Genomic DNA, 20,715 nt, shown 5'->3' with positions numbered 1-20,715 from the left:
ATGTGAATGTGGCGCACGGGACAGGAGAGACTGCACATGGCTAAGTCTGTGTGTCAGAACAGATACATGGATGTGAATGTGGCGCACGGGACAGGAGAGACTGCACATGGCTAAGTCTGTGTGTCTGACACAGTTGAGAGGAGAGTAGGCCTTTCTGCGCACACAGACACACACACTATCTTCCCCTTTCAGTGTCTCTCTGAGGACATCCATCCCATAGCATGAAGCCCTCTGCAATCATCATTAGGGACCTCTGGAGGAGGATGTAGAGAACCACAAAGCCTCCCAGAAGAGAGAGGAGAAAACGTGATGGGGAGAAATTGGGATGGGGAGAAAACGGGATCAGGAAGAAACGGGATGGGGAGGAAATAATTACTTTGAAGGATAAACCCTGGGATTAGATTTGGCTATTCTCTGAGGCTATAGAGACAGGATGTGTGTGTGTGTGTGTGTGTGCATGTGTGTTTCGCAGAAACAAAGCTCTGTGTGTGTGTGTGTGTGTGTGTGTGTGTGTGTGTGTGTGTGTGTGTGTGTGTGTGTGTGTGTGTGTGTGTGTGTGTGTGTGTGTGTGTGTGTGTGTGTGTGTGTGTGTGTGTGTGTGTGTGTGTGTGTGTGTGTGTGTGTGTGTGTGTGTGTGTGTGTGTGTGTGGTTTGAAACTCATCTCCTGTTCATTTGTTTCTGTTTAAACAAACTTTTCCATCAACCTCCCATCACACATTAATTCAGCGATACAACAATAGCATTGCACAAACAAAGCATGCTGTCTGATGTAGCACGTTGACAGAGGGAGGAGGGGAAGTGTCACGTTCTGACCTTTATTTCCTTTGTTTTGTCATTATTTAGTATGGTCAGGGCGTGAGTTGGGGTGGGCAGTCTGTTTGTTTTTCTATGATTTGGGTATTTCTGTTTCGGCGTAGTATGGTTCTCAATCAGAGGCAGGTGTCATTAGTTGTCTCTGATTGAGAATCATACTTAGGTAGCCTGGGTTTCACTGTGTGTTTGTGGGTGATTGTTCCTGTCTCTGTGTTTGCACCAGATAGGGCTGTTTTAGGTTTTCACGGTTCTTGTTTTTGTTAGTCTGTTCATGTATAGTTTTCTTCATTAAAGAACCATGAATAGAAACCACGCTGCGTTTTGGTTCGCCTCTCCTTCAATGGAAGAAATCCCTTACAGAACCACCCACCACAACAGGACCAAGCGGCGTGGTAACGGGCAACAGCAACAGCGGCGCAAAGAGGAATGGACATGGGACGATGTATTGGATGGCAAGGGTTGCTACACCTGGGAGGAGATCCTGGCGATCGCCTTCCATGGGAACAGGTGGTGGCAGCTAGGAGAGCAGAGGCAGCTGGAGAGAGGAGCCGGCGATATGAGGGAACACGGCTGGCAAGGAAGCCCGAGAGGCACCCCCAAAAATTTCATGGAGGGGGGCACACAGGAGGTGTGGTGAAGCCAGGTAGGAGACCTGTGCTAACTTCCTGTGCTTACCGGAGAGCGAGAGGGACCGGGCAGGCACCGTGTTATGCGGTGGAGCGCACGGTGTCCCCAGTGCGGGTGCATAGCCCGGTGCGGTACATACCAGCTCCGCGTATCGGCCGGGCTAGAGTGGGCATCGAGCCAAGTGCCATGAAGCCGGCTCTACGCATCTGGTCTCCAGTGCGTCTCCTTGGGCCGGCTTACATGGCACCAGCCTTGCGCACGGTGTCCCCGGTTCGCCTGCATAGCCCAGTGCGGGCTATTCCACCTCGCCACACTGGCAGGGCGACCGGGACCATTCAACCGGGTAAGGTTGGGCAGGCTCGGTGCTCAAGAGCTCCAGTGCACCTGCACGGCCCGGTCTATCCGGTACCACCTCCACGCACCAGCCCTCCGGTGGCAGCTCCCCGCACCAGGCTTCCTGGGCGTGTCCTTGGCCCAGTACCACCAGTGCCAGCACCACGCATCAGGCCTACAGTGCGCCTCGCCTGTCCAGCGCTGCCGGAGCCTTCCTCCTCTCCAGCGCTGCCGGAATCCTCCGCCTCTCCAGCGCTGCTAGAGCCTTCCTCCTCTCCAGCGCTGCCGGAGTCTCCCGCCTGTTCGGCGCTGCCAGAGCTCCCGCCCTTCAGTCCAGAGGCGCTAGAGCTACTCAGTCCAGCGCTGCCAGAGCCTTCCTATCCGGCGTTGCCGGAACTTCCCGTCTGCCCAGCGCCATCAGAGTCGCCAGTGCCGCCAGTCTGCCCAGCGCCGCCAGTGCCGCCAGTCTGCCCAGTGCCGCCAGTCTGCCCAGCGCCGCCAGTGCCACCAGTCTGCCCAGAGCCGCCAGTGCCGCCAGTCTGCAAGGGGCCGCCAGTGCCGCCAGTCTGCAAGGGGCCGCCAGTGCCGCCAGTCAGCCAGGGGCCGCCAGTCAGCCAGGGGCCGCCAGTGCCTCCAGTCAGCCAGGGGCCGCCAGTGCCGCCGGTCAGCCAGGGGCCGCCAGTGCCCCTCAGCCCAGAGCTTCCGCCCCTCTGTCCAGAGCTTCCACCCCTCTGTCCAGAGCTTCCGCCCCTCTGTCCAGAGCTTCCACCCCTCTGTCCAGAGCTTCTGCCCCTCTGTCTAGTGGGGTCATTTAGTAGGGTCGCCGTGGTTAGGAGGCCACGGGGGCGGACAATAAGGCGGACTAAGACGATGGTGAAGTGGGGTCCGCGTCCCGCGCCAGAGCCGCCACCGCGGACAGACGCCCACCCAGACCCTCCCCTATACGTTAAGGTTTTGCGGCCGGAGTCCGCACCTTTGGAGGGGGTACTGTCACGTTCTGACCTTTATTTAATTTGTTTTGTCATTATTTAGTATGGTCAGGGCGTGAGTTGGCGTGGGCAGTCTGTTTGTTTTTCTATGATTTGGGTATTTCTATGTTTTGGCCTAGTATGGTTCTCAATCAGAGGCAGGTGTCATTAGTTGTCTCTGATTGAGAATCATACTTAGGTAGCCTGGGTTTCACTGTGTGTTTGTGGGTGATTGTTCCTGTCTCTGTGTTTGCACCAGATAGGGCTGTTTTAGGTTTTCACGTTTCTTGTTTTTGTTAGTCTGTTCATGTATAGTTTTCTTCATTAAAGAACCATGAATAGAAACCACGCTGCGTTTTGGTCCGCCTCTCCTCCAATGGAAGAAATCCCTTACAGGAAGAGCAGAGTGAGAAAGGGAAAAAAATAAGGAAAGAGACGAAGAGAAAGAGAGAGGAGAGAGAGAGGAGACTCTTCCTCCTTGCCTGTTAAATATTTGAGCACTTGTGGAGAGACAGAGCTGTTAGCTGAACTAAATCAGCAGCGTCGGTGTGTGTGTGTTGCAGGGGGAGACAGGGCTGTTAGCCGGTTAGTGGTAATTCAACCGTGATAGAGTGGGAGCACTTTCACTGTTTATATATGTACCTGAGAGAGAGAGAGAGGGAGGGAGGGAGGGAGGGAGAGAGAGAGAGAGAGAGAGAGAGAGAGAGAGAGAGAGAGAGAGAGAGAGAGAGAGAGGGAGGGAGGGAGGGAGGGAGGGAGGGAGGGAGGGAGGGAGGGAGGGAGGGAGGGAGGGAGGGAGGGAGGGAGGGAGGGAGGGAGGGAGAGAGGGATGGAGGGGGAGGGAGGGAGGGAGGGAGGGGATGCTGTCCAGTCTGTCAGAATTCATTAGACTGACAGAGCGAGGCTGCTCTGCACCATGTCAATGAGACCCAGCTAACCATAGCATCGTCTGCGTGTGTGTGTGTGTGTGTGTGTGTGTGTGTGTGTGTGTGTGTGTGTGTGTGTGTGTGTGTGTGTGTGTGTGTGTGTGTGTGTGTGTGTGTGTGTGTGTGTGTGTGCGTGTGCGTGTATCAGCTATACTCAATAACTAGAGAGGGAGGCATGATGCCCTCATTGTCTATCAGAGACAAAAGGAGCTTTCAGCTCAATTATAGCATCCACACAAACACACACACACACACACATGCACAGACTGTATCATCCTACCTGGGGTTCGTGCTGTTCCAGTAGACAGCATGGTGGTCGAAGATGATCTGGTCTTCAGCCCAGACGGACAGACAGGAAGACAGGACAGTCAGACACATCAGAACCACCTGCGTCACACACGTGCACACACTCCTCTGACCAGGCCGAGCCGTCCACCTCACACTCCTCCAACCAGTTACACACAACATCATAGTGTCCACTTGAAGTCTGCTTCGCTGATTATGTTAGCTTACAATTGAGTTGGAATATCCAGTGCATGGACCGTCTCAATCAGTGTCTGAGCATTCAAAGATCCCAGTCCATTCCGATTGTTCCAGCCTGTTAGTGGAAACAGGGTGGCAGAGGTCGTAGTGTGCAGGACTTTGAATCCAGGACTTTGTAATGCGGTTTGAATCCAGGTGTGTTGTTTTGGCGTGTTTTTGTTTACAAACCTTATTTGAACCTTGACCACTTTGCTAGCATTCCCAAAGCTAACCTTACCCTAACCAATTGCTAGCATGCCCAAAGCTAACCTTACCCTAACCAATTGCTAGCATGCCCAAAGCTAACCTTACCCTAACCAATCGCTAGCATGCCCAAACCTAACCTGTTGCGCTTGCATGTTGCGCAAATCACTCAATCTCAATCAATACAGGAAGAGTGTCTATGTTCTTGCCAGGGTCTGAGACTTGTCCTCCCTTATCCTCTCTGTACAACTTGTGCTCCCCTGAATATGACATCCAAACTAGTGACTTTCATTCTCCTGAATCCACACGTTTATCTTAAGTCCACTGTCTGTTCATTGATGATTGATTACATTGATGAGACATTGTTATTATTTGACATATTTCTGTATTTCTATCAATACTGGCGTTGATGAATTATCAGCCATCTCACGATGTCGTCCTCTCTCTATCGATCACACACCATCAGCACAAATAGAAACCTCTTCTCTCCACTCCTCTCCTCCACTCCACAATGAGACGCAAAGCCAAATCCAATCTGGGTTTAATGTCGTCTGGGGACCGAACATCCTGACTCCCCTCAGCTCGCTGGGACTGAGCTGTCTTCCGTAAGAGATATATTGGTTCGTAACAGTTTCCTCCGGGAGTTGTTTTGGTACTGAAGACTTTCTTCAGTGAGAAATGATGTTTTTGGTGATGAAGGTTCCTCTGTAAGATGTTTCGGTACTGACCAGTTTCTATCTGGTCCTGAACATCTCCCTTTATTAAGGGAGGTCCATTTGAATATTCTTCAGATGTCCGTTCGGGTCAATAAACCACGACAGGTTAATCGTTTCCTCAGTGAGAGTGGCTGGTTGGGTCCTGTTATTGCTGCTCGTTTTTATCAGAGATCACCAGCTATCACTCTCCTCCCGTCCCAAGTTCCTCTTCTGTCTGTTTCTGCTGATTTGGATGTAAAATACAATTCGGCTTCATGGTCCACACTCCACAATGTTCTTTACGGATCAACACACAGAGACTGGCAGAGAAACACACACAGACTGGCAGAGACACACACAGACTGGCAGAGAGACAGACCGACAGAGTGAATAACGTGGCGATCCTTCCAACAGTCTCTCATGGTGACAACACTCCTCGTGGTGAATCTGATTCTCAGCTCCCGCTGCTGCCAGAATCTCCTTACTGCTTGTTTTCACCTCCTTCTCTCCCTCCCTCTCCCCATCCTCCCTCTTTCTCCCTCCCTCCCCCCATCCTGCCTCTTTCTCCCTCCCTCCCTCCCCCCATCCTCCCTCTCCCTCCCTCTCCCCATCCTCCCTCTCCCCTCCCTCCCCCTCTCACTCTGAGCTGGCGGAGTCTCTCAGTCTCTTACCTCTGGGGACAGTGTCTGACTCACTGCTCTCGCGGCTCTGAAGCCGCTTAGTTCAGCTGTATTAAACTCCACATATATATAACATGGGTTAGGATAATACTGACAGTGTTAGGTTAGATTATCACTGTCAATCCAGTTACTATGTCTTTACAAAACGTGTAATCAATTAGTTACTACTCCTTTATTGTACAATTAAGGTATTACTACCTTTGTACTGTTCCACAATAATGTAGTTATCATTGTAGCGCATCTGTGCTGCAAGAATGTATATAATCGAAGTATTAAGAGTATTGTAAGAATAAATACTAATCTGTATGAACAGACCTATATATATATATATACCCCATCATAACCAATATAACCCAGATACAGCTGTAAAATAATACATCTACTGGCACACTGGGTCTGCTCTGTGTAATAAACCATTCTAACCATCATAACCAAAATAAATTAATAATAAACTAACCATTCTAACCATCATAACCAAAATAAATTAATAATAAACTAACCATTCTAACCATCATAACCAAAATAAATTAATAATAAACTAACCATTCTAACCATCATACATTTACATTTACATTTAAGTCATTTAGCAGACGCTCTTATCCAGAGCGACTTACAAATTGGTGCATTCACCTTATGACATCATAACCAAAATAAATGAATAACAAGCATTTTGCTACATCCACTAAATGTGTATGTGACCAATAAAAATGTTATTTGAATAAACTAACCATCCTAACCTAAAGTAATAATAAACTAACCATCATAACCTAAATAAATTAATAATAAACTAACCATTCTAACCCAAACAACCCAGACCCAGCTGCATGTGGTCTGACTGAATTATTCATAAGGTGGCTGTCTAGAGCACGCATGTTTAAACACACACCTCTTATCCCTCCTCTACCCCTCCGTCCTAGTCTCCTGTCTCGCTCCTCTCCATTTCTCTGCCGGTCTGGAGTGTGCATGTTTAAACACACACCTCTTATCCCTCCTCTACCCCTCCGTCCTAGTCTCCTGTCTCGCTCCTCTCCATCTCTCTGCCGGTCTGGAGTGTGCATGTTTAAACACACACCTCTTATCCCTCCTCTACCCCTCCGTCCTAGTCTCCTGTCTCGCTCCTCTCCATCTCTCTGCCGGTCTGGAGTGTGCATGTTTAAACACACACCTCTTATCCCTCCTCCTAGTCTCCTGTCTCGCTCCTCTCCATTTCCTCCGGTCTATGTCTACCCCTGTCTAGTCTCCTGTCTCGCTCCTCTCCATCTCTCTGCCGGTCTGGAGTGTGCATGTTTAAACACACACCTCTTATCCCTCCTCTACCCCTCCGTCCTAGTCTCCTGTCTCGCTCCTCTCCATCTCTCTGCCGGTCTGGAGTGTGCATGTTTAAACACACACCTCTCATCCCTTCTCTACCCCTCCGTCCTAGTCCCCTGTCTCGCTCCTCTCCATCTCTCTGCCGGTCTGGAGTGTGCATGTTTAAACACACACCTCTCATCCCTCCTCTACCCCTCCGTCCTAGTCTCCTGTCTCGCTCCTCTCCATCTCTCTGCCGGTCTGGAGTGTGCATGTTTAAACACACACCTCTCATCCCTCCTCTACCCCTCCGTCCTAGTCTCCTGTCTCGCTCCTCTCCATCTCTCTGCCGCTCTGGAGTGTGCATGTTTAAACACACACCTCTCATCCCTCCTCTACCCCTCCGTCCTAGTCTCCTGTCTCGCTCCTCTCCATCTCTCTGCCGCTCTGGAGTGTCCATGTTTAAACACACATGCAGGAGGATGAAGTAGCTTGTAGATGCTCTACCCAACTCAACACTCGAGCAGAACAGGGCAGAGCAACCCTGGAGCTGTGTGAGCTTAAGTGCCTTACTCAAGGGCGCAAAGGCAGTATGTAGGACATGGGATAGAGGCCACTGCCAAGAGCCCTCCGGCTGTCTGCTCACACCCAGCAGATATTCCCCATGAGCCCTGGGATCTGAATTGGCAACCCTCCGGTTACTGGCCCGCTTCATATGCAGGATAATGACGGATTAGTTTTTTTTACAAGGGCAGTTATAAAACATATATAGTACCAGTCAAAAGTTTGGACGCACCTACTCATTCCAGGGTTTTTCTTTATTTGTACTATTTTCTACATTGTAGAATAAATGTGAAGATATCAAAACTATCAAATAACACATATGAATCATCTAGTAACCAAAAAAGTGTTAAACAAATCCAAATGTATTTTACATTTGAGATTCTTCAAAGTAGCCACCCTTTGCCTTGATGAAAGCTTTGTTCACTCTTGGCATTCTCTCAACTAGCTTCATGAGGTAGTCACCTGGAATGCATTTCAGTTAACAGGTATGCCTTGTTCAAAGTTAATTTGTGGAATTTCTTTCCTTCTTAATGCATTTGAGGCAATTACTTGTGTTGTGACAAGGTAGGGGTGGTATACAGAAGATAGCCCTCTTTGGTAAAAGACCAAGTTCATATTATGGCAAGAACAGCTCAAATAAGCAAAGAGAAACGACAGTCCATAATTACTTTAAGACATGGTCAGTCAATCCGGAAAATGTCAAGACCTTTGAAAGTTTCTTCAAGTGCAGTTGCAAAAACCATCAAGCTCTATAAAGAAACTGGCTCTCATGAGGACCACCATAGGAATGGTGCAGAGGATAAGTGCATTAGAGTTACAAGCCTCAGATATGGCAGCCCAAATAAATGCTTCACAGAGTTCAAGTAAAAGACACATCTCAACATCAACTGTTCAGAGACTGCGTGAATCAAGCTTTCATGTTCAAATTGCAAAGAAACCCCTACTAAAAGACACCAATAAGAAGAAGAGACTTGCTTGGGCCAAGAAACACGAGCAATCTGTCCTTTGGTCCGATGAGTCTAAATTTGAGATTTTTGGTTCCAACCGCTGTGTCTTTGTCAGACGCAGAGTAGGTAAACCAATTATCTCCGCATGTGTGGTTTCCCCCCGTGAAGCATGGAGGAGGTGTGATGGTGCTTTGCTGGTGACACTGTGATTTATTTAGAATTCAAGGCACACTTAACCAGCATGGCTACCATATCATTCTGCAGTGATACTCCATCCCATCTGGTTTGTGCTTAGTGGGACTATCATTTGTTTTTCAACAGGACAATGACCTAACACGCCTCCAAGCTGTGTAAGGGCTATTTGACCAAGGAGAGTGATGGAGTGCTGCATAAGATGACCTGGCCTCCACTATCACCCAACCTCAACCCAATTGAGATGGTTTGGGATGAGTTGGACCACAGAGTGAAGGAAAATCAGCCAACAGGTGCTCAGCATATGTGGCAACTCCTACAAGACTGTTGGAAAAACATTCCAGGTGAAGCTGGTTGAGAGAATGCCAAGAGTTTGCAAAGCTGTCATCAAGGCAAAGGGTGGCTACTTTGAAGAATCTCAAATAGAAAATATATTGATTTGTTTATCACTTTCTTGATTACATGATTCCATGTGTTATATAATAGTTGTGATGTCTTCACTACTATTCTACAATGTAGAACATAGTAAAAAACAAAAACCCTTGAATGAGTAGGTATGTCCAAACTTTTGACTGGTACTGTATATTGAAGAAAATCCAACTGTGTGGGTGGGAAATGACTACTATTTCATCACCACCACCAGACCCCTATGGTTATAAGTGGGACATGAGGAGTCAGAGCAAGTGCCATATTATTTTCCTGGATACAGTGATGTATACTGTATCCCTCCCTGTACATGGCTCTGGCTCCACCAAGTGGCCATACAGGGATTGACCAGATTCCCAAGCCTATCAGAAGGCAGAGAAGCTTGCTTAAAACCTCTCAAATCCTTTCAGATCTACAAGTGTGCCTATAGGGAGTAGGGGCCGGGGGTAGTGCCTTGAGACTAGGGGGCCATTTAGAAATCAACAAACATCAAAAACACAGACACAAGGCTGTGTTCCATTAAGTTTAATTTCTTTGTGATACAAAACTCATCTTTACAGCCCTCCAGAGAAAGCTGGCATTACCTTTATAACAAAATATACATGTTGGAATCAACGTTTGTTAACTATATATCAAAATATACATGTTGAAATGAAATGGAATCTTTAATCCAAATCACTGTGGTACAAAAACACTAAATATAGACAGACAAAAACCCTCCCACTGCTTCATGACATCACATCCCGTTGATCCCGGACCCCAATAAAACCCATAATGGAAAATAAAAGCGACAACCGTTACCAGGAGAGGAATACAGAACTACATCACAGCTATCCACTGTGATATCACCAACTAGGTCAACATACAGTATATATTCATGCTTAAAGTACTCTACCAACAGAGGAATTTAACTATAATTAAAAAGAAAATGGGACAAGAAACCAAATATCACAAATTCAAGGTATAACTCACTCAAAATTATGATTTTTAAATCTAGTGGCTGACTGATCAGGTATAAAATGAAAAAAAAATCAAATCCCTAAAGGCGATTTGGACCATAGAATCAAACCAATGGCAGAAAAAGAGTTTAGAACGTTGTCTTTTAAACCGACAAGGATCGTTTAAGTGGCAGGGGTGGTAGGTACTTTGGTCCTCAATAACATCAACCATCAATAGCTACATGAAACCGTTTATGCTACAGAGGAATCTATAGCAAAAGCCATATATAGACAGTCAGTGCCAGAACAAAGGTAATAAATACGTTTGTGTTGTAGGCACTAAATATCTAAGGCTGTATGAAATAAAATTGGAGTATTGCATGTGTGTGTAAAATATTAGGGGTGAAGTAGGCACTAAAGACTAAATGCTACATGATTTTAAGTGGCACCTCTGGAGCAAGAATTAAGACTTGATGCGCAGTGACTGGTAGATATCAAACGGTATAGAAAATGATAAGAGTATAGAACTACCAATGTTACAAAAATACAAATGGAATGCATAGTGTACATCTAGAAATCAAAAGGGAAGACCACAGCCATATATTTCAAATCAAATTATTGATGTTCAAAGAAAAAGCTTATTTTAGAGTCCAATCGTATAAAAATCTATGTAATAACATGGAAAGGCTAGCCAGCTGGTCTGGTTAAGGCACTAGACTGTTGCAGAAAGGCATTTTGTTAGATCAATATGACTAGTGGTGAAGATCCCAAGGACAGACCGTAGAAACAGAAAACATTCATCAATTGAATATATATTTTTTTAAGTAAATCAAATGGAAAAAATAAAACATTGTAACCTAGAAACAGAAGGACTAGATATGCATTCTGAAGAGTATAGAAACAGAAATACTAGATGTGTATCTTGGAGAGTTCTGTGAGTTTCCCTCCATAGAAGTAGAACTACTAAAATAAAATATGAACCGATTATATCCATAGTAAACGTAAATAATTGTGTAAAAATAATGATAAAAACTTTTTAAAAAGTATAAAGGAATGATTAAGTGTGTCTCGTGTGGAATAAGACTTGACATACAAACGACGTGGAAGGCATTCTGATGAACAGGTTTGGTCTGTACTCTGTAGTTACGTGTGTGTGTGTGTGAGATTGTGTTAGATGGTAGATTTGGAGAAAGACACTCTGAGGTGGTGGTTCTCTCCCAGGTCATGGTTGTGGAACTCGATGAGACTCTCAACAGCTTCCTCCACTGAGCTCATCTGGATCAGAGCCATCTTACGGTCCTTCCTATACACACATACCAGGAAAGAGGATTCCCCATTACATCAGGTAGTGATGCCATAAAGACTAGAACATCATCAGGTAGTGATGCCACAAAGACTATTGCATCATTAGGTAAAGATGTCATAAAGACCCCCCACACTGACTCGGTACCGGTGCCCCCTGTATATAACCTTGTTATTGTGTTTTAGTCTACTTGGTAAATATTTTCTTAACTCTTCTTGAACTGCACTGTTGGGTTAAGGGCTTGTAAGTAAGCACTTCACGGTATAGTCTACACTTGTTGTATTGGGCACATGTGACAAATAAAGTTTGATTTGATCATTAGGTAGTGATGTCATAAAAGTATAGTTTGGTGTTGAGACTTACTGGAAGAACTTGAAGGCCGTGACTGAAGCTCCTGAACTGCTGAACAGTGCCTTCAGATCCTCCTCCCCTACTGCAGGACTAGAGAGAAAGAGAAAGCATTAGGAGAGAAAGCAATAGGACACTCAAACATGCATCTCCGGCGCGGCCCACGCTTGGATTGCGTCCTACCTGACAGGTCGCTCCTACCAGGTGGCGTGGCGAGAATCTGTCTCCTCACCACGCGCTCTCACCACTGGTGTCCCCCAGGGCTCTGTTCTAGGCCCTCTCCTATTCTCGCTATACACCAAGTCACTTGGCTCTGTCATAACCTCACATGGTCTCTCCTATCATTGCTATGCAGACGACACACAATTAATCTTCTCCTTTCCCCCTTCTGATGACCAGGTGGCGAATCGCATCTCTGCATGTCTGGCAGACATATCAGTGTGGATGACGGATCACCACCTCAAGTTGAACCTCGGCAAGACGGAGCTGCTCTTCCTCCCGGGAAGGACTGCCCGTTCCATGATCTCGCCATCACGGTTGACAACTCCATTGTGTCCTCCTCCCAGAGCGCTAAGAACCTTGGTGTGATCCTGGACAACACCCTGTCGTTCTCAACTAACATCAAGGCGGTGTCCCGTTCCTGTAGGTTCATGCTCTACAACATCCGCAGAGTACGACCCTGCCTCACACAGGAAGCGGCGCAGGTCCTAATCCAGGCACCTGTCATCTCCCGTCTGGATTACTGCAACTCGCTGTTGGCTGGGCTCCCTGCCTGTGCCATTAAACCCCTACAACTCATCCAGAATGCCGCAGCCCGCCTGGTGTTCAACCTTCCCAAGTTCTCTCACGTCACCCCGCTCCTCCGCTCTCTCCACTCTCCCCCCCCCTTAAAAGATTTAGATGCACTATTGTAAAGTGGCTGTTCCACTGGATGTCATAAGGTGAATGCACCAATTTGTAAGTCGCTCTGGATAAGAGCGTCTGCTAAATGACTTAAATGTAATGTAAATGTAAAGGGGATGTTGTGTGTGTGGGTGTGTGTGTACGTACGGTATGTTGGAGAGGTGCAGTGTGCCAGAGGGAGGGTAGATGTTGTTGTAGTTTTTGGAGCCAGGCTTCTTAAAACGGTGGAGCGGAGAGGTGGCATAGTCCTTAGTCAACCCCTGGTCCTCATGGCCTTGAATAGGATAGAGTAGAACATGTCATGACACAACAATAGTGGATGTTAGACGGCCCATACCTTCCCTGGGCAGCTGTGTGTTTAGACATGGTAGTGTGTGTACATACCTTCCCTGGGCAGCTGTGTGTTTAGACATGGTAGTGTGTGTACATACGGTCTCTGGGCAGCTGTGTGTTGAGACATGGTAGTGTGTGTGTACATACCTTCCCTGGGCAGCTGTGTGTTTAGACATGGTAGTGTGTGTACATACCGTCTATGGGCAGCTGTGTGTTTAGACATGGTAGTGTGTGTACATACGGTCTCTGGGCAGCTGTGTGTTGAGACATGGTAGTGTGTGTGTACATACCTTCCCTGGGCAGCTGTGTGTTTAGACATGGTAGTGTGTGTACATACGGTCTCTGGGCAGCTGTGTGTTGAGACATGGTAGTGTGTGTGTACATACCTTCCCTGGGCAGCTGTGTGTTTAGACATGGTAGTGTGTGTACATACGGTCTCTGGGCAGCTGTGTGTTGAGACATGGTAGTGTGTTTGTACATACCTTCCCTGGGCAGCTGTGTGTTTAGACATGGTAGTGTGTGTACATACCGTCTATGGGCAGCTGTGTGTTTAGACATGGTAGTGTGTGTACATACCTTCTCTGGGCAACTGTACGGTGGTGTGTTTAGACATGGAGACACGTAGAGACCGGCCATGAAGACGCACCCCGTTCAGGTGGCTCATCGCTGAGGAGAAGACAAGCCGTCAAACAACAGAACACACACGTGCTACTAACTACTGCAACGCACACAGACGCACGGTCCCATACACACAGTACCTAGCTGAGCCTGTGTGCCATCAGCCATCTGGACCAGAGCGTTGTCCTTCTTATTGAACAGAATCTTCACTCTCATCACGTCGCCATACACACCTGGAGAACACACACAGGTTAAAACACAGCACACACTCCAAAACAGATTCATTTTTCATGAAGAAAGAGACTTAGTTGTAATGTCAGTGTTGTAATGTGATCGTCTTGATCAACAGCAGACAGACTAGACTACTGTAATGCCCAGACAACAGGTTCTATACCACCACACTACTCAGTTTCTGGCCATTGAAATGAAACAACTGATTCATGTAAAGGAGAGCTTGGATTTCTGATTCAGAGACAGACCGACCAACAGGCAGACAGACCACAACATGAAAACCAGCCCAGGTAACAGATAGATTCAGTACCAATTGGTAATTAAATATATATAAAGTGAAACAGATTAAAGAATGATAAAAATAATAAACATAAATATTTAGGTCAATATAAGGGTAAATGAAGACTGAATGAGGTAGGTACAGTGATGATATAATATTATTGGTAACAGTAGGTAAATGTAAAATCTAAAGTCATAAAGGGAAACGAAAGGCTGATAACATACCAAAGAGAATAAAGAGGCAGTTTGGTGTAACGCTCTTTATAAACAGCAGGGGGAGGTAGAGGAACCAGGGAGGGGGAGAGAGAAAGAGGGAGGGGACAGGGGTAAAGTGGGGGAGGAGAGTGGAGTCAGGGATGGAGGGATGGAGTCCAGCAGTCAGCAGCCAAGAGGTCCACGGGAGGATCACATGGAGGAGAAAGAGAGGGAGAGATAGAGAGAGAAAGATGAGAAGACAGACAGTTGGCATAGGAGTGAGTTTTTATAAAGGGCAAAGAGCAGGATGAGATGGGGAAGGAGAGAGAATAAAAGAAAGAAAAGGAGGTAAAGAAAAGAACAATGTCAGTAAACACAAGTGTCTAAATTAAAACACTGTCACTATGGCAACATTAGGAGGAGAAAAGAGAGATTAACAATGCAACAGGTCAGATAACACAGTACAATAACATGGGGGGTGTCTCTATATAAGGATTATTGTGTCTCTAGCAACTCAAGAATAGACAAAAAGGAAGCCATGAAATGAAAGATAACAGAAGACTGTTCATTCTAAACTGTGGAGATACACCCATTTAAAGGGCCCAGAGGAAAAGTTTACTCTGGTGTGCTTGTGGGTGAGAGAAAGAGTGTGTGGGTAGTAACAGTCCTGACCTCTGGGTTGAGGTTGCTGACCAATAGGACGCCAGCTTGTCCTCCTCCACCGCCGAGGGCCTGCAGGCCGAGACGACTAGCGGCCATGCCCCCTGGACCCATACCGAATGACGCCAAGGCACCGGGCATAGCCAAACCTAGACACATACAAAGAAACACACGATATCTCAAGCACCGAGGCCAACCTGTGCAGCTGGAGTAGACCAACCGATGATTTGACAATGTAGCAATAGCTATGTAATAAACGGAGTAAGAACAGGTTTGTAGTAGGCTACAGGTAGAGTGAACCAGCTGACTGTGTTAATGTGGGGATGTACCTGCAGCTTGCTGTAGAGTGAAGGCCTGGGGGAATCCGTGTCCATAAGGAGATGCTGAGATCAGACCCGGAGACCCTGGAAAGAGATAGGTGGGAGAGAGGGAGAGGGAAAAATAATATAATCTAATTTCAGTTTGACAGTCTCCAGAAGAGCACCCTGGTAGCTACGTGCTAGCTCCTGGCACAAAAAAGTTTGAGAAACACCGGTCTAAAGTGTGTGTGTGTTACCAAAGGCGGCGGCAGCAGCCATCGCGTGCTGGTCCATTCCAGGCTGAGGGTTGTGTTGCTCTCCAGTAGAAAGGTCAGGTCTGGTGTAGTCACGGCTCTTATCGTTGTTAAACTTCACATTGAGGCTGGTCAGCTTGGAGAAACTCACCCTCAGAGTACAGCAACCGTTATAGATGTTCTGACCGTCTAGAGACTGCAGAGACACAGAGGGATTAGGGGTGTGGAAGTTCAGGCAAGTCCATTTACATCATCTATTACTGATGTTCTGACCATCTGGAGACAGCAGAGAGAGAGAGAGAGAGATGGAGAAATCAGAGGTTTATTAGAGGGGGGGGTACGCACCATTTTGGTGTGCTGTGCCGTCATGGGGTCAGCATATTGGACCAGAGCCTGGAACTGGTTGTTCTTAGTGAAGGTGATGATCTTCAGAACAGACCCATACTTGGAGAAGATCTACAGGGGAGAACACACACAGGTTACATCCCTGCTGCAGGCAATTTGACAACAAGCAAAAGAACACCATTTGAACACACTCATGACTAAGAAACACTGGAGGAGTGTGCGTACCTGGTGCAGGACTTCCAGTGTGACGGGGTAGAAGAGGTTTTCTACTATGACTCTAAGGACAGGGCTCTGGGTGGCCATGCCTCTGGCTCCCATCTCTCCCCCTCCAACTGACATTGTAGCACCCATTGCACCCATTACACCCCCCATACCAGACATGGTAGAGCCCAACATGGTGCCACCCTGGACAGCATTCACTGCCTGCAGTGCTGCCTGGACTCTCTGGGGGGGCAAACATACACTGTTATTACATTGTACTGTGGGCACTATGCTGTAACCTCTGCATATGACAAAGAAACTGATTTGACAAATGTGCTACAAACATACAAGTTAGTGAGTGTCCTCTTACCACTTGGTTAGGTGAGTTGTCAGTCTTGAGTTCCTTGTGGTTGCTGTACTGCATGAATACAGGCTGCTGTCTGATGAGGGGGGTGACCGTAGCGTAGTAGTTCACCATGGTCTGAGCCTGGTCCACAGTGTTCATCTCCAGGAACGCCTACACACACACAAAAAAAAAAATCAGCCGGGTGTGTGAACCCCTTTAGGGTAAAGGATCTGTAGTGTGTGTGTGAGAACACCTTTAGGGTAAAGGATCTGTAGTGAGTGTGAGAACACCTTTAGGGTAGAGGATCTGTAGTGTGTGTGAGAACACCTTTAGAGTTAAGGATCTGTATTGTGCACGTGTACCTGGTTCTTTCCCTTCATCATCAGAAGGTTGGTGACCTTCCCAAAGGGCATTCCCATGCTGATGACCTCAGAATCCTGGATGTCCCCGGGCAGCTGGCGTAGGTGGATGACACGCGATGGAGCGCTGGGGCTCCGCATCTCACCTTTGAACTTCTTACTGTCATTACCGTTGGCTACAAACACAGACACCTTTTTAATTTAACTTCTTACCGTTAGCACCATTAGCTACTAGAGAACAGCACAGAACATTCTGATTAACCATCAGCTACACACACACACCTGGGGTCATGATGTAGGAGGAGAAGAGTTCATCAGATCCCCTCTGGAAGAGAAAGGAACATTCACAATGATCATAACCACATACATCATGGAGACAGAGACAGGCCTAGCTGGGTTGTATTCACTAAGCACTAACTGGAAGAAAACACGAACATGCTCAATAACAAACTTGTTTCCATTTTCTGTTGCAAAAGGTTTTGCTACGTGCACCAACAAATACGACCTGGGTAAATGTATTAACAGAGTTATGACTGGAGAGGAGCAGTCTGTCAGACAGATGGTCTTGCTCATACAGACTACAGTTAATGAAACTGCTCTGTGTCAGTCAGTCAATGGTGCTCATGTCTGGAGTGGCCCAGCAGCTCTCTACAATACAGCTACTGTTACAGCCAGGCTAGAAAACTGACTGGGACATAGAGACAATGAGAAGACACTCATGCTAACAGACAGAGAGGAGAGAGACTTTAACAAACATTTTAGCACAGAAGACAGGGGTAAAGACAGAGAAAAAAACAAGGAATTAAATTGTGAATGAAAAATGCCTACCTTGGTACCCACTGAGACACTGGGGAGAGAGAGAAACGGGGGGTTACTCATTTGACTTACTCCAAAGAGGGCATGGTGCATTTTCCTAAAAGATCAACCAATAAGCAAATCAGCAAATCAACTCAAAATGTTACATTACATTTTAGATTGATTGTAAATTTTAGATTGATGATTGTAAATATAAAACTAGCAGACTTACTCTATGTCTGTGACGTAGCCAGGTCCCATGGGATACAGATCAGCATCTAACTTGTGTCTGTTGAGACAAAGGGGGGAAAAAAGAGAGGGGACGAGGAAATACAGGACGAAAGAGGGAGTTTAGTTACTAACTTTATGAAGTTCACAGTTAGCTAGAAACGGAAATCACTCGTGAAAAGTTGCGTTAGTTCACTTCGTTGAAATGAAATGTCCCATGACCAGCTAATAACCAGAGTTATTCGACAATTCAACCTAATCCTGAACACACGACATTCGCCTTCCACAAACACGAGCGCACATATGGAATGCGGAAACTAGCTACAAAGACACGTTGATTCAAGATGGGCGTTTTTTAAAACTACATTTGGCAATACTTTAAAAGGTGGTTATTTTTCGTCTACATGAAAAAACTACAACTAGCGTTTTTATTGTTATTTACAGTATAATAGTTTTTTTAAAACAACCCTTATTAAGTCTTAACTTCAACTAGTTCGCATCTCTTCCGGACACGCTCACGCGCAGATAATGCTAACTAGCTAGCCTTGTTTGAAAGTCTCAAGCATCATCTCGTCTCAAACTAAACGTTGAACTACTAGAAAACACAAATATAGTAAACAGATTCCATAACAGTACGGCTGTATATAAAAATATATATTTTTAAAAAGTCAAACTACGGTTAGATTATTTCCGTTTCTTTTCGACATGAAACTACATCTTTTTCACTCACCCTTCCATCGTTCGATATAATCTACAGGTCTCTGGAACGGCGGCAGGTTTCCTTGATTTTCATACAAAATGGCTGAATACACCGAGGCGTTCGTTGATTGGTCCAGGTACTTGGAAGAACCCGAAATGGGAGGGCACTTTACACCTAGCATCGCAATTTGATTGGTTCATTAAAGGGTGGGTATAACATTCTCTTAAAGTTCTCGGCCGAAACTTGACCAAAATAACTGTGAAACCGTACCATTGCTTTGCATTTGTTTACCTGAAAAAATAACGAAGAATGGTTTTCATTGACACACACTGATTTATTATGTTCTAGTATTGGATAGCTGACTCGCAAACCTGTGCAACTAAACAACGAATGCTGCTTATTTCCTGTTTCACAATCAGATCATGCAGTTCAGAAAATACAAATTCCATACAGGGTTGTAAAGTTCATGCATTGGCCAACAGATGGCATAATTTGTCTATTACAGGGCTGACTGAGGAGGAGCAGCTGTGTGATTTCGGTAACTTCGGGACTCTGAACCAGACCTGCTGAGTCAAAATGTCAACGTTCTTCATACTTCAGCAGCAGATTAGCATGCTGGATACAATGGAAACCAATGGAATTGTCATTTAGGTACAAACTCCACACTGGGTAATAATCAATTATTTAAAAGCATTTCACATACTTGACCCATGTGTTTTTTGCTTGTTTTTGTTGTTGTTGTATTAAGTGGTTTGAAACAGTTGTTACTATTTCCAATGCATAAAAAAAGCAGAGGTAATCTATGGTGTGTGGATCTGACCCATAAACGACCCCAACTAACCGAAGACCATCACACTCCCTGGTTCCAGCGAGAGATCTGTAATCTCTCACTCTCTTGCTCCTCTCTCTCTCCCCCTAACCCCACCTTCTCTCTCCACCTCCCTCTCCCCTTTCTATTTCGCTTCATTCAACCTATCCTCTCTGGTCTCCATTCTCTCCCTCATCCCTCCCTCTCTCATCCCAGACCCCACCCTTTCTCTTTCCCCTAGTGTACACTGTAGAGCAGGGTAATGGAACACACAGACACCAGAGAGTCTCTGGGAATGGAAGGTTTATTCTGTTGACGACAGGTTTCACCTTCCCTTCGATCCCAATAGAACCCATTATTACATTCATGTTAAGCAATATGCCGTGATGATGGATATCGTTACCAATGATACTGATCAGACCTGATGAGGAGTATTACGATCAATAACAACACTAATCAGAGTTAGAGTTAATGCTACATCCGAAGATTCAACATCACTGACTCAACCAAATTCACAAGCATCAGCATTAAAACAATGGCTGGGCTTGACTCAAACAGTGAATCAGCCATCCTTTACATTTATAAAAAATAAAATAGTGAAATGTGTTTATGAGTTGCACAGTGTCATAGTGAGTCTAATGAGGAGATTAGTAGAGATGAATAGAGATCAATAGATTACTAGATGTAAGTAGAGTATAAATGACTTGAGATGATGAGATAGAGATGACGACATGGGATGGACAGTTTAAAACAGAGATAATAATGTTATCTGAGATGTACCAGACGACATGGTGTGGTTGCTTGATGAATTGATTGATTGGTTTACCTATTGATTTGTGATGATGGTACAAGCTTGCATGCAGAGTGTGGCTGGCTATGATTTGGCAGAAACCAAACCAATAAATACATTGTATAAAACTTGATATCAATATATTTGAATACTGTTCACACTGTGAAACTATATTACAGAGACAATATAATATGAAACTGACTGATAAATACTCAATACACAGGGAAATATACAAAATGTATGTCTTCTTCATATTCTGGACTAAAAAACAATGATAGACATTTTCCAGATGGCTCCAATAGCAGACACATTACAATACAAAGACCTGCTACATTTTCTTTTCAACAATAACGTGGCGGCACATCCAGTTCAATAATAAAGACAATATTAATAGAATAGAATACAGAAGTTCACACAGAATACACTATAAATGTCAAGACAGAAAAATATAAAAATAGCATTCACAATAAAAGAATGGTCCATATCAGAAGAAATACATCGTAGTAAATAGTAGTACGATAGCAGTACACAGTGAGGGAGGTTTTGTTTGATCAGTCTGGAGGTACTAGCTGCATCTGAAACAGCAGCCCTTTT

General features: G+C 45.7%; 2 protein-coding genes and 1 long non-coding RNA gene across 7 annotated transcripts in view; 1 reads left to right on the top strand and 2 right to left on the bottom strand.

Annotated features, from left to right (window-relative positions):
• LOC127914047 (ephrin-A2-like) overlaps window positions 1-5,580 on the bottom strand; it is a 49,263-nt gene extending 43,683 nt beyond the window's left edge. The window contains exon 1 of the mRNA XM_052488966.1: window positions 3,949-5,580. Within this exon, the coding sequence (XP_052344926.1) occupies window positions 3,949-4,139 (191 nt within the window). The 5' untranslated portion in view covers window positions 4,140-5,580. The remainder of the gene's footprint in view (window positions 1-3,948) is intronic.
• A 4,118-nt stretch (window positions 5,581-9,698) lies between these two features.
• Window positions 9,699-18,661, bottom strand: LOC118363875 (polypyrimidine tract-binding protein 1-like). Of its 4 annotated transcripts, none has more exons than XM_052488964.1 (17): window positions 18,554-18,646; window positions 17,828-17,884; window positions 17,629-17,713; window positions 17,083-17,125; window positions 16,804-16,976; window positions 16,466-16,612; window positions 16,120-16,338; window positions 15,895-16,005; window positions 15,553-15,745; window positions 15,326-15,400; window positions 15,009-15,145; window positions 14,367-14,400; window positions 13,772-13,864; window positions 13,590-13,679; window positions 12,828-12,954; window positions 11,793-11,870; window positions 9,699-11,429 (listed from the first exon to the last, which is right to left on the bottom strand). In XM_052488964.1, the coding sequence occupies exons 1-17, from the start codon at window positions 18,559-18,561 to the stop codon at window positions 11,297-11,299; spliced, it is 1,803 nt and encodes a 600-aa protein (XP_052344924.1). In that variant the 5' UTR covers window positions 18,562-18,646; the 3' UTR covers window positions 9,699-11,296. The 4 variants fall into 4 exon arrangements, 2 of the variants coding, with proteins under 2 accessions (XP_052344924.1, XP_052344925.1); XM_052488965.1 differs by having other exon boundaries at window positions 17,629-17,647; window positions 18,554-18,626; XR_008087720.1 differs by lacking the exons at window positions 9,699-11,429; window positions 11,793-11,870; window positions 12,828-12,954 and adding an exon at window positions 12,999-13,399 and having other exon boundaries at window positions 13,496-13,679; window positions 18,554-18,661.
• LOC118363877 (uncharacterized) lies at window positions 17,891-20,632 on the top strand. Of its 2 annotated transcripts, none has more exons than XR_008087726.1 (3): window positions 17,891-18,208; window positions 18,581-18,729; window positions 19,029-20,632. It is a non-coding gene; the product is annotated as an uncharacterized LOC118363877 (long non-coding RNA). The 2 variants fall into 2 exon arrangements; XR_008087725.1 differs by having other exon boundaries at window positions 17,891-18,455.
• Window positions 20,633-20,715: the final 83 nt, after the last annotated feature.

This window comes from Oncorhynchus keta, chromosome 30 (assembly GCF_023373465.1).
Source record: "Oncorhynchus keta strain PuntledgeMale-10-30-2019 chromosome 30, Oket_V2, whole genome shotgun sequence".
NCBI lineage: Eukaryota > Metazoa > Chordata > Actinopteri > Salmoniformes > Salmonidae > Oncorhynchus > Oncorhynchus keta.
This window is presented reverse-complemented; position numbering and strand designations above follow the sequence as displayed.

Bases quoted from the DNA above. Each gene is read 5' to 3' on its own strand.
- LOC118363875 (XM_052488964.1), bottom strand. The intron at 13,680-13,771 runs GTACTGTGTGTA...TCTTCTCCTCAG, and splicing joins TGGCACACAGGCTCAGCTAG to CGATGAGCCACCTGAACGGG. The intron at 12,955-13,589 runs GTATGTACACAC...ATCCTATTCAAG, and splicing joins CGTACAGTTGCCCAGAGAAG to GCCATGAGGACCAGGGGTTG.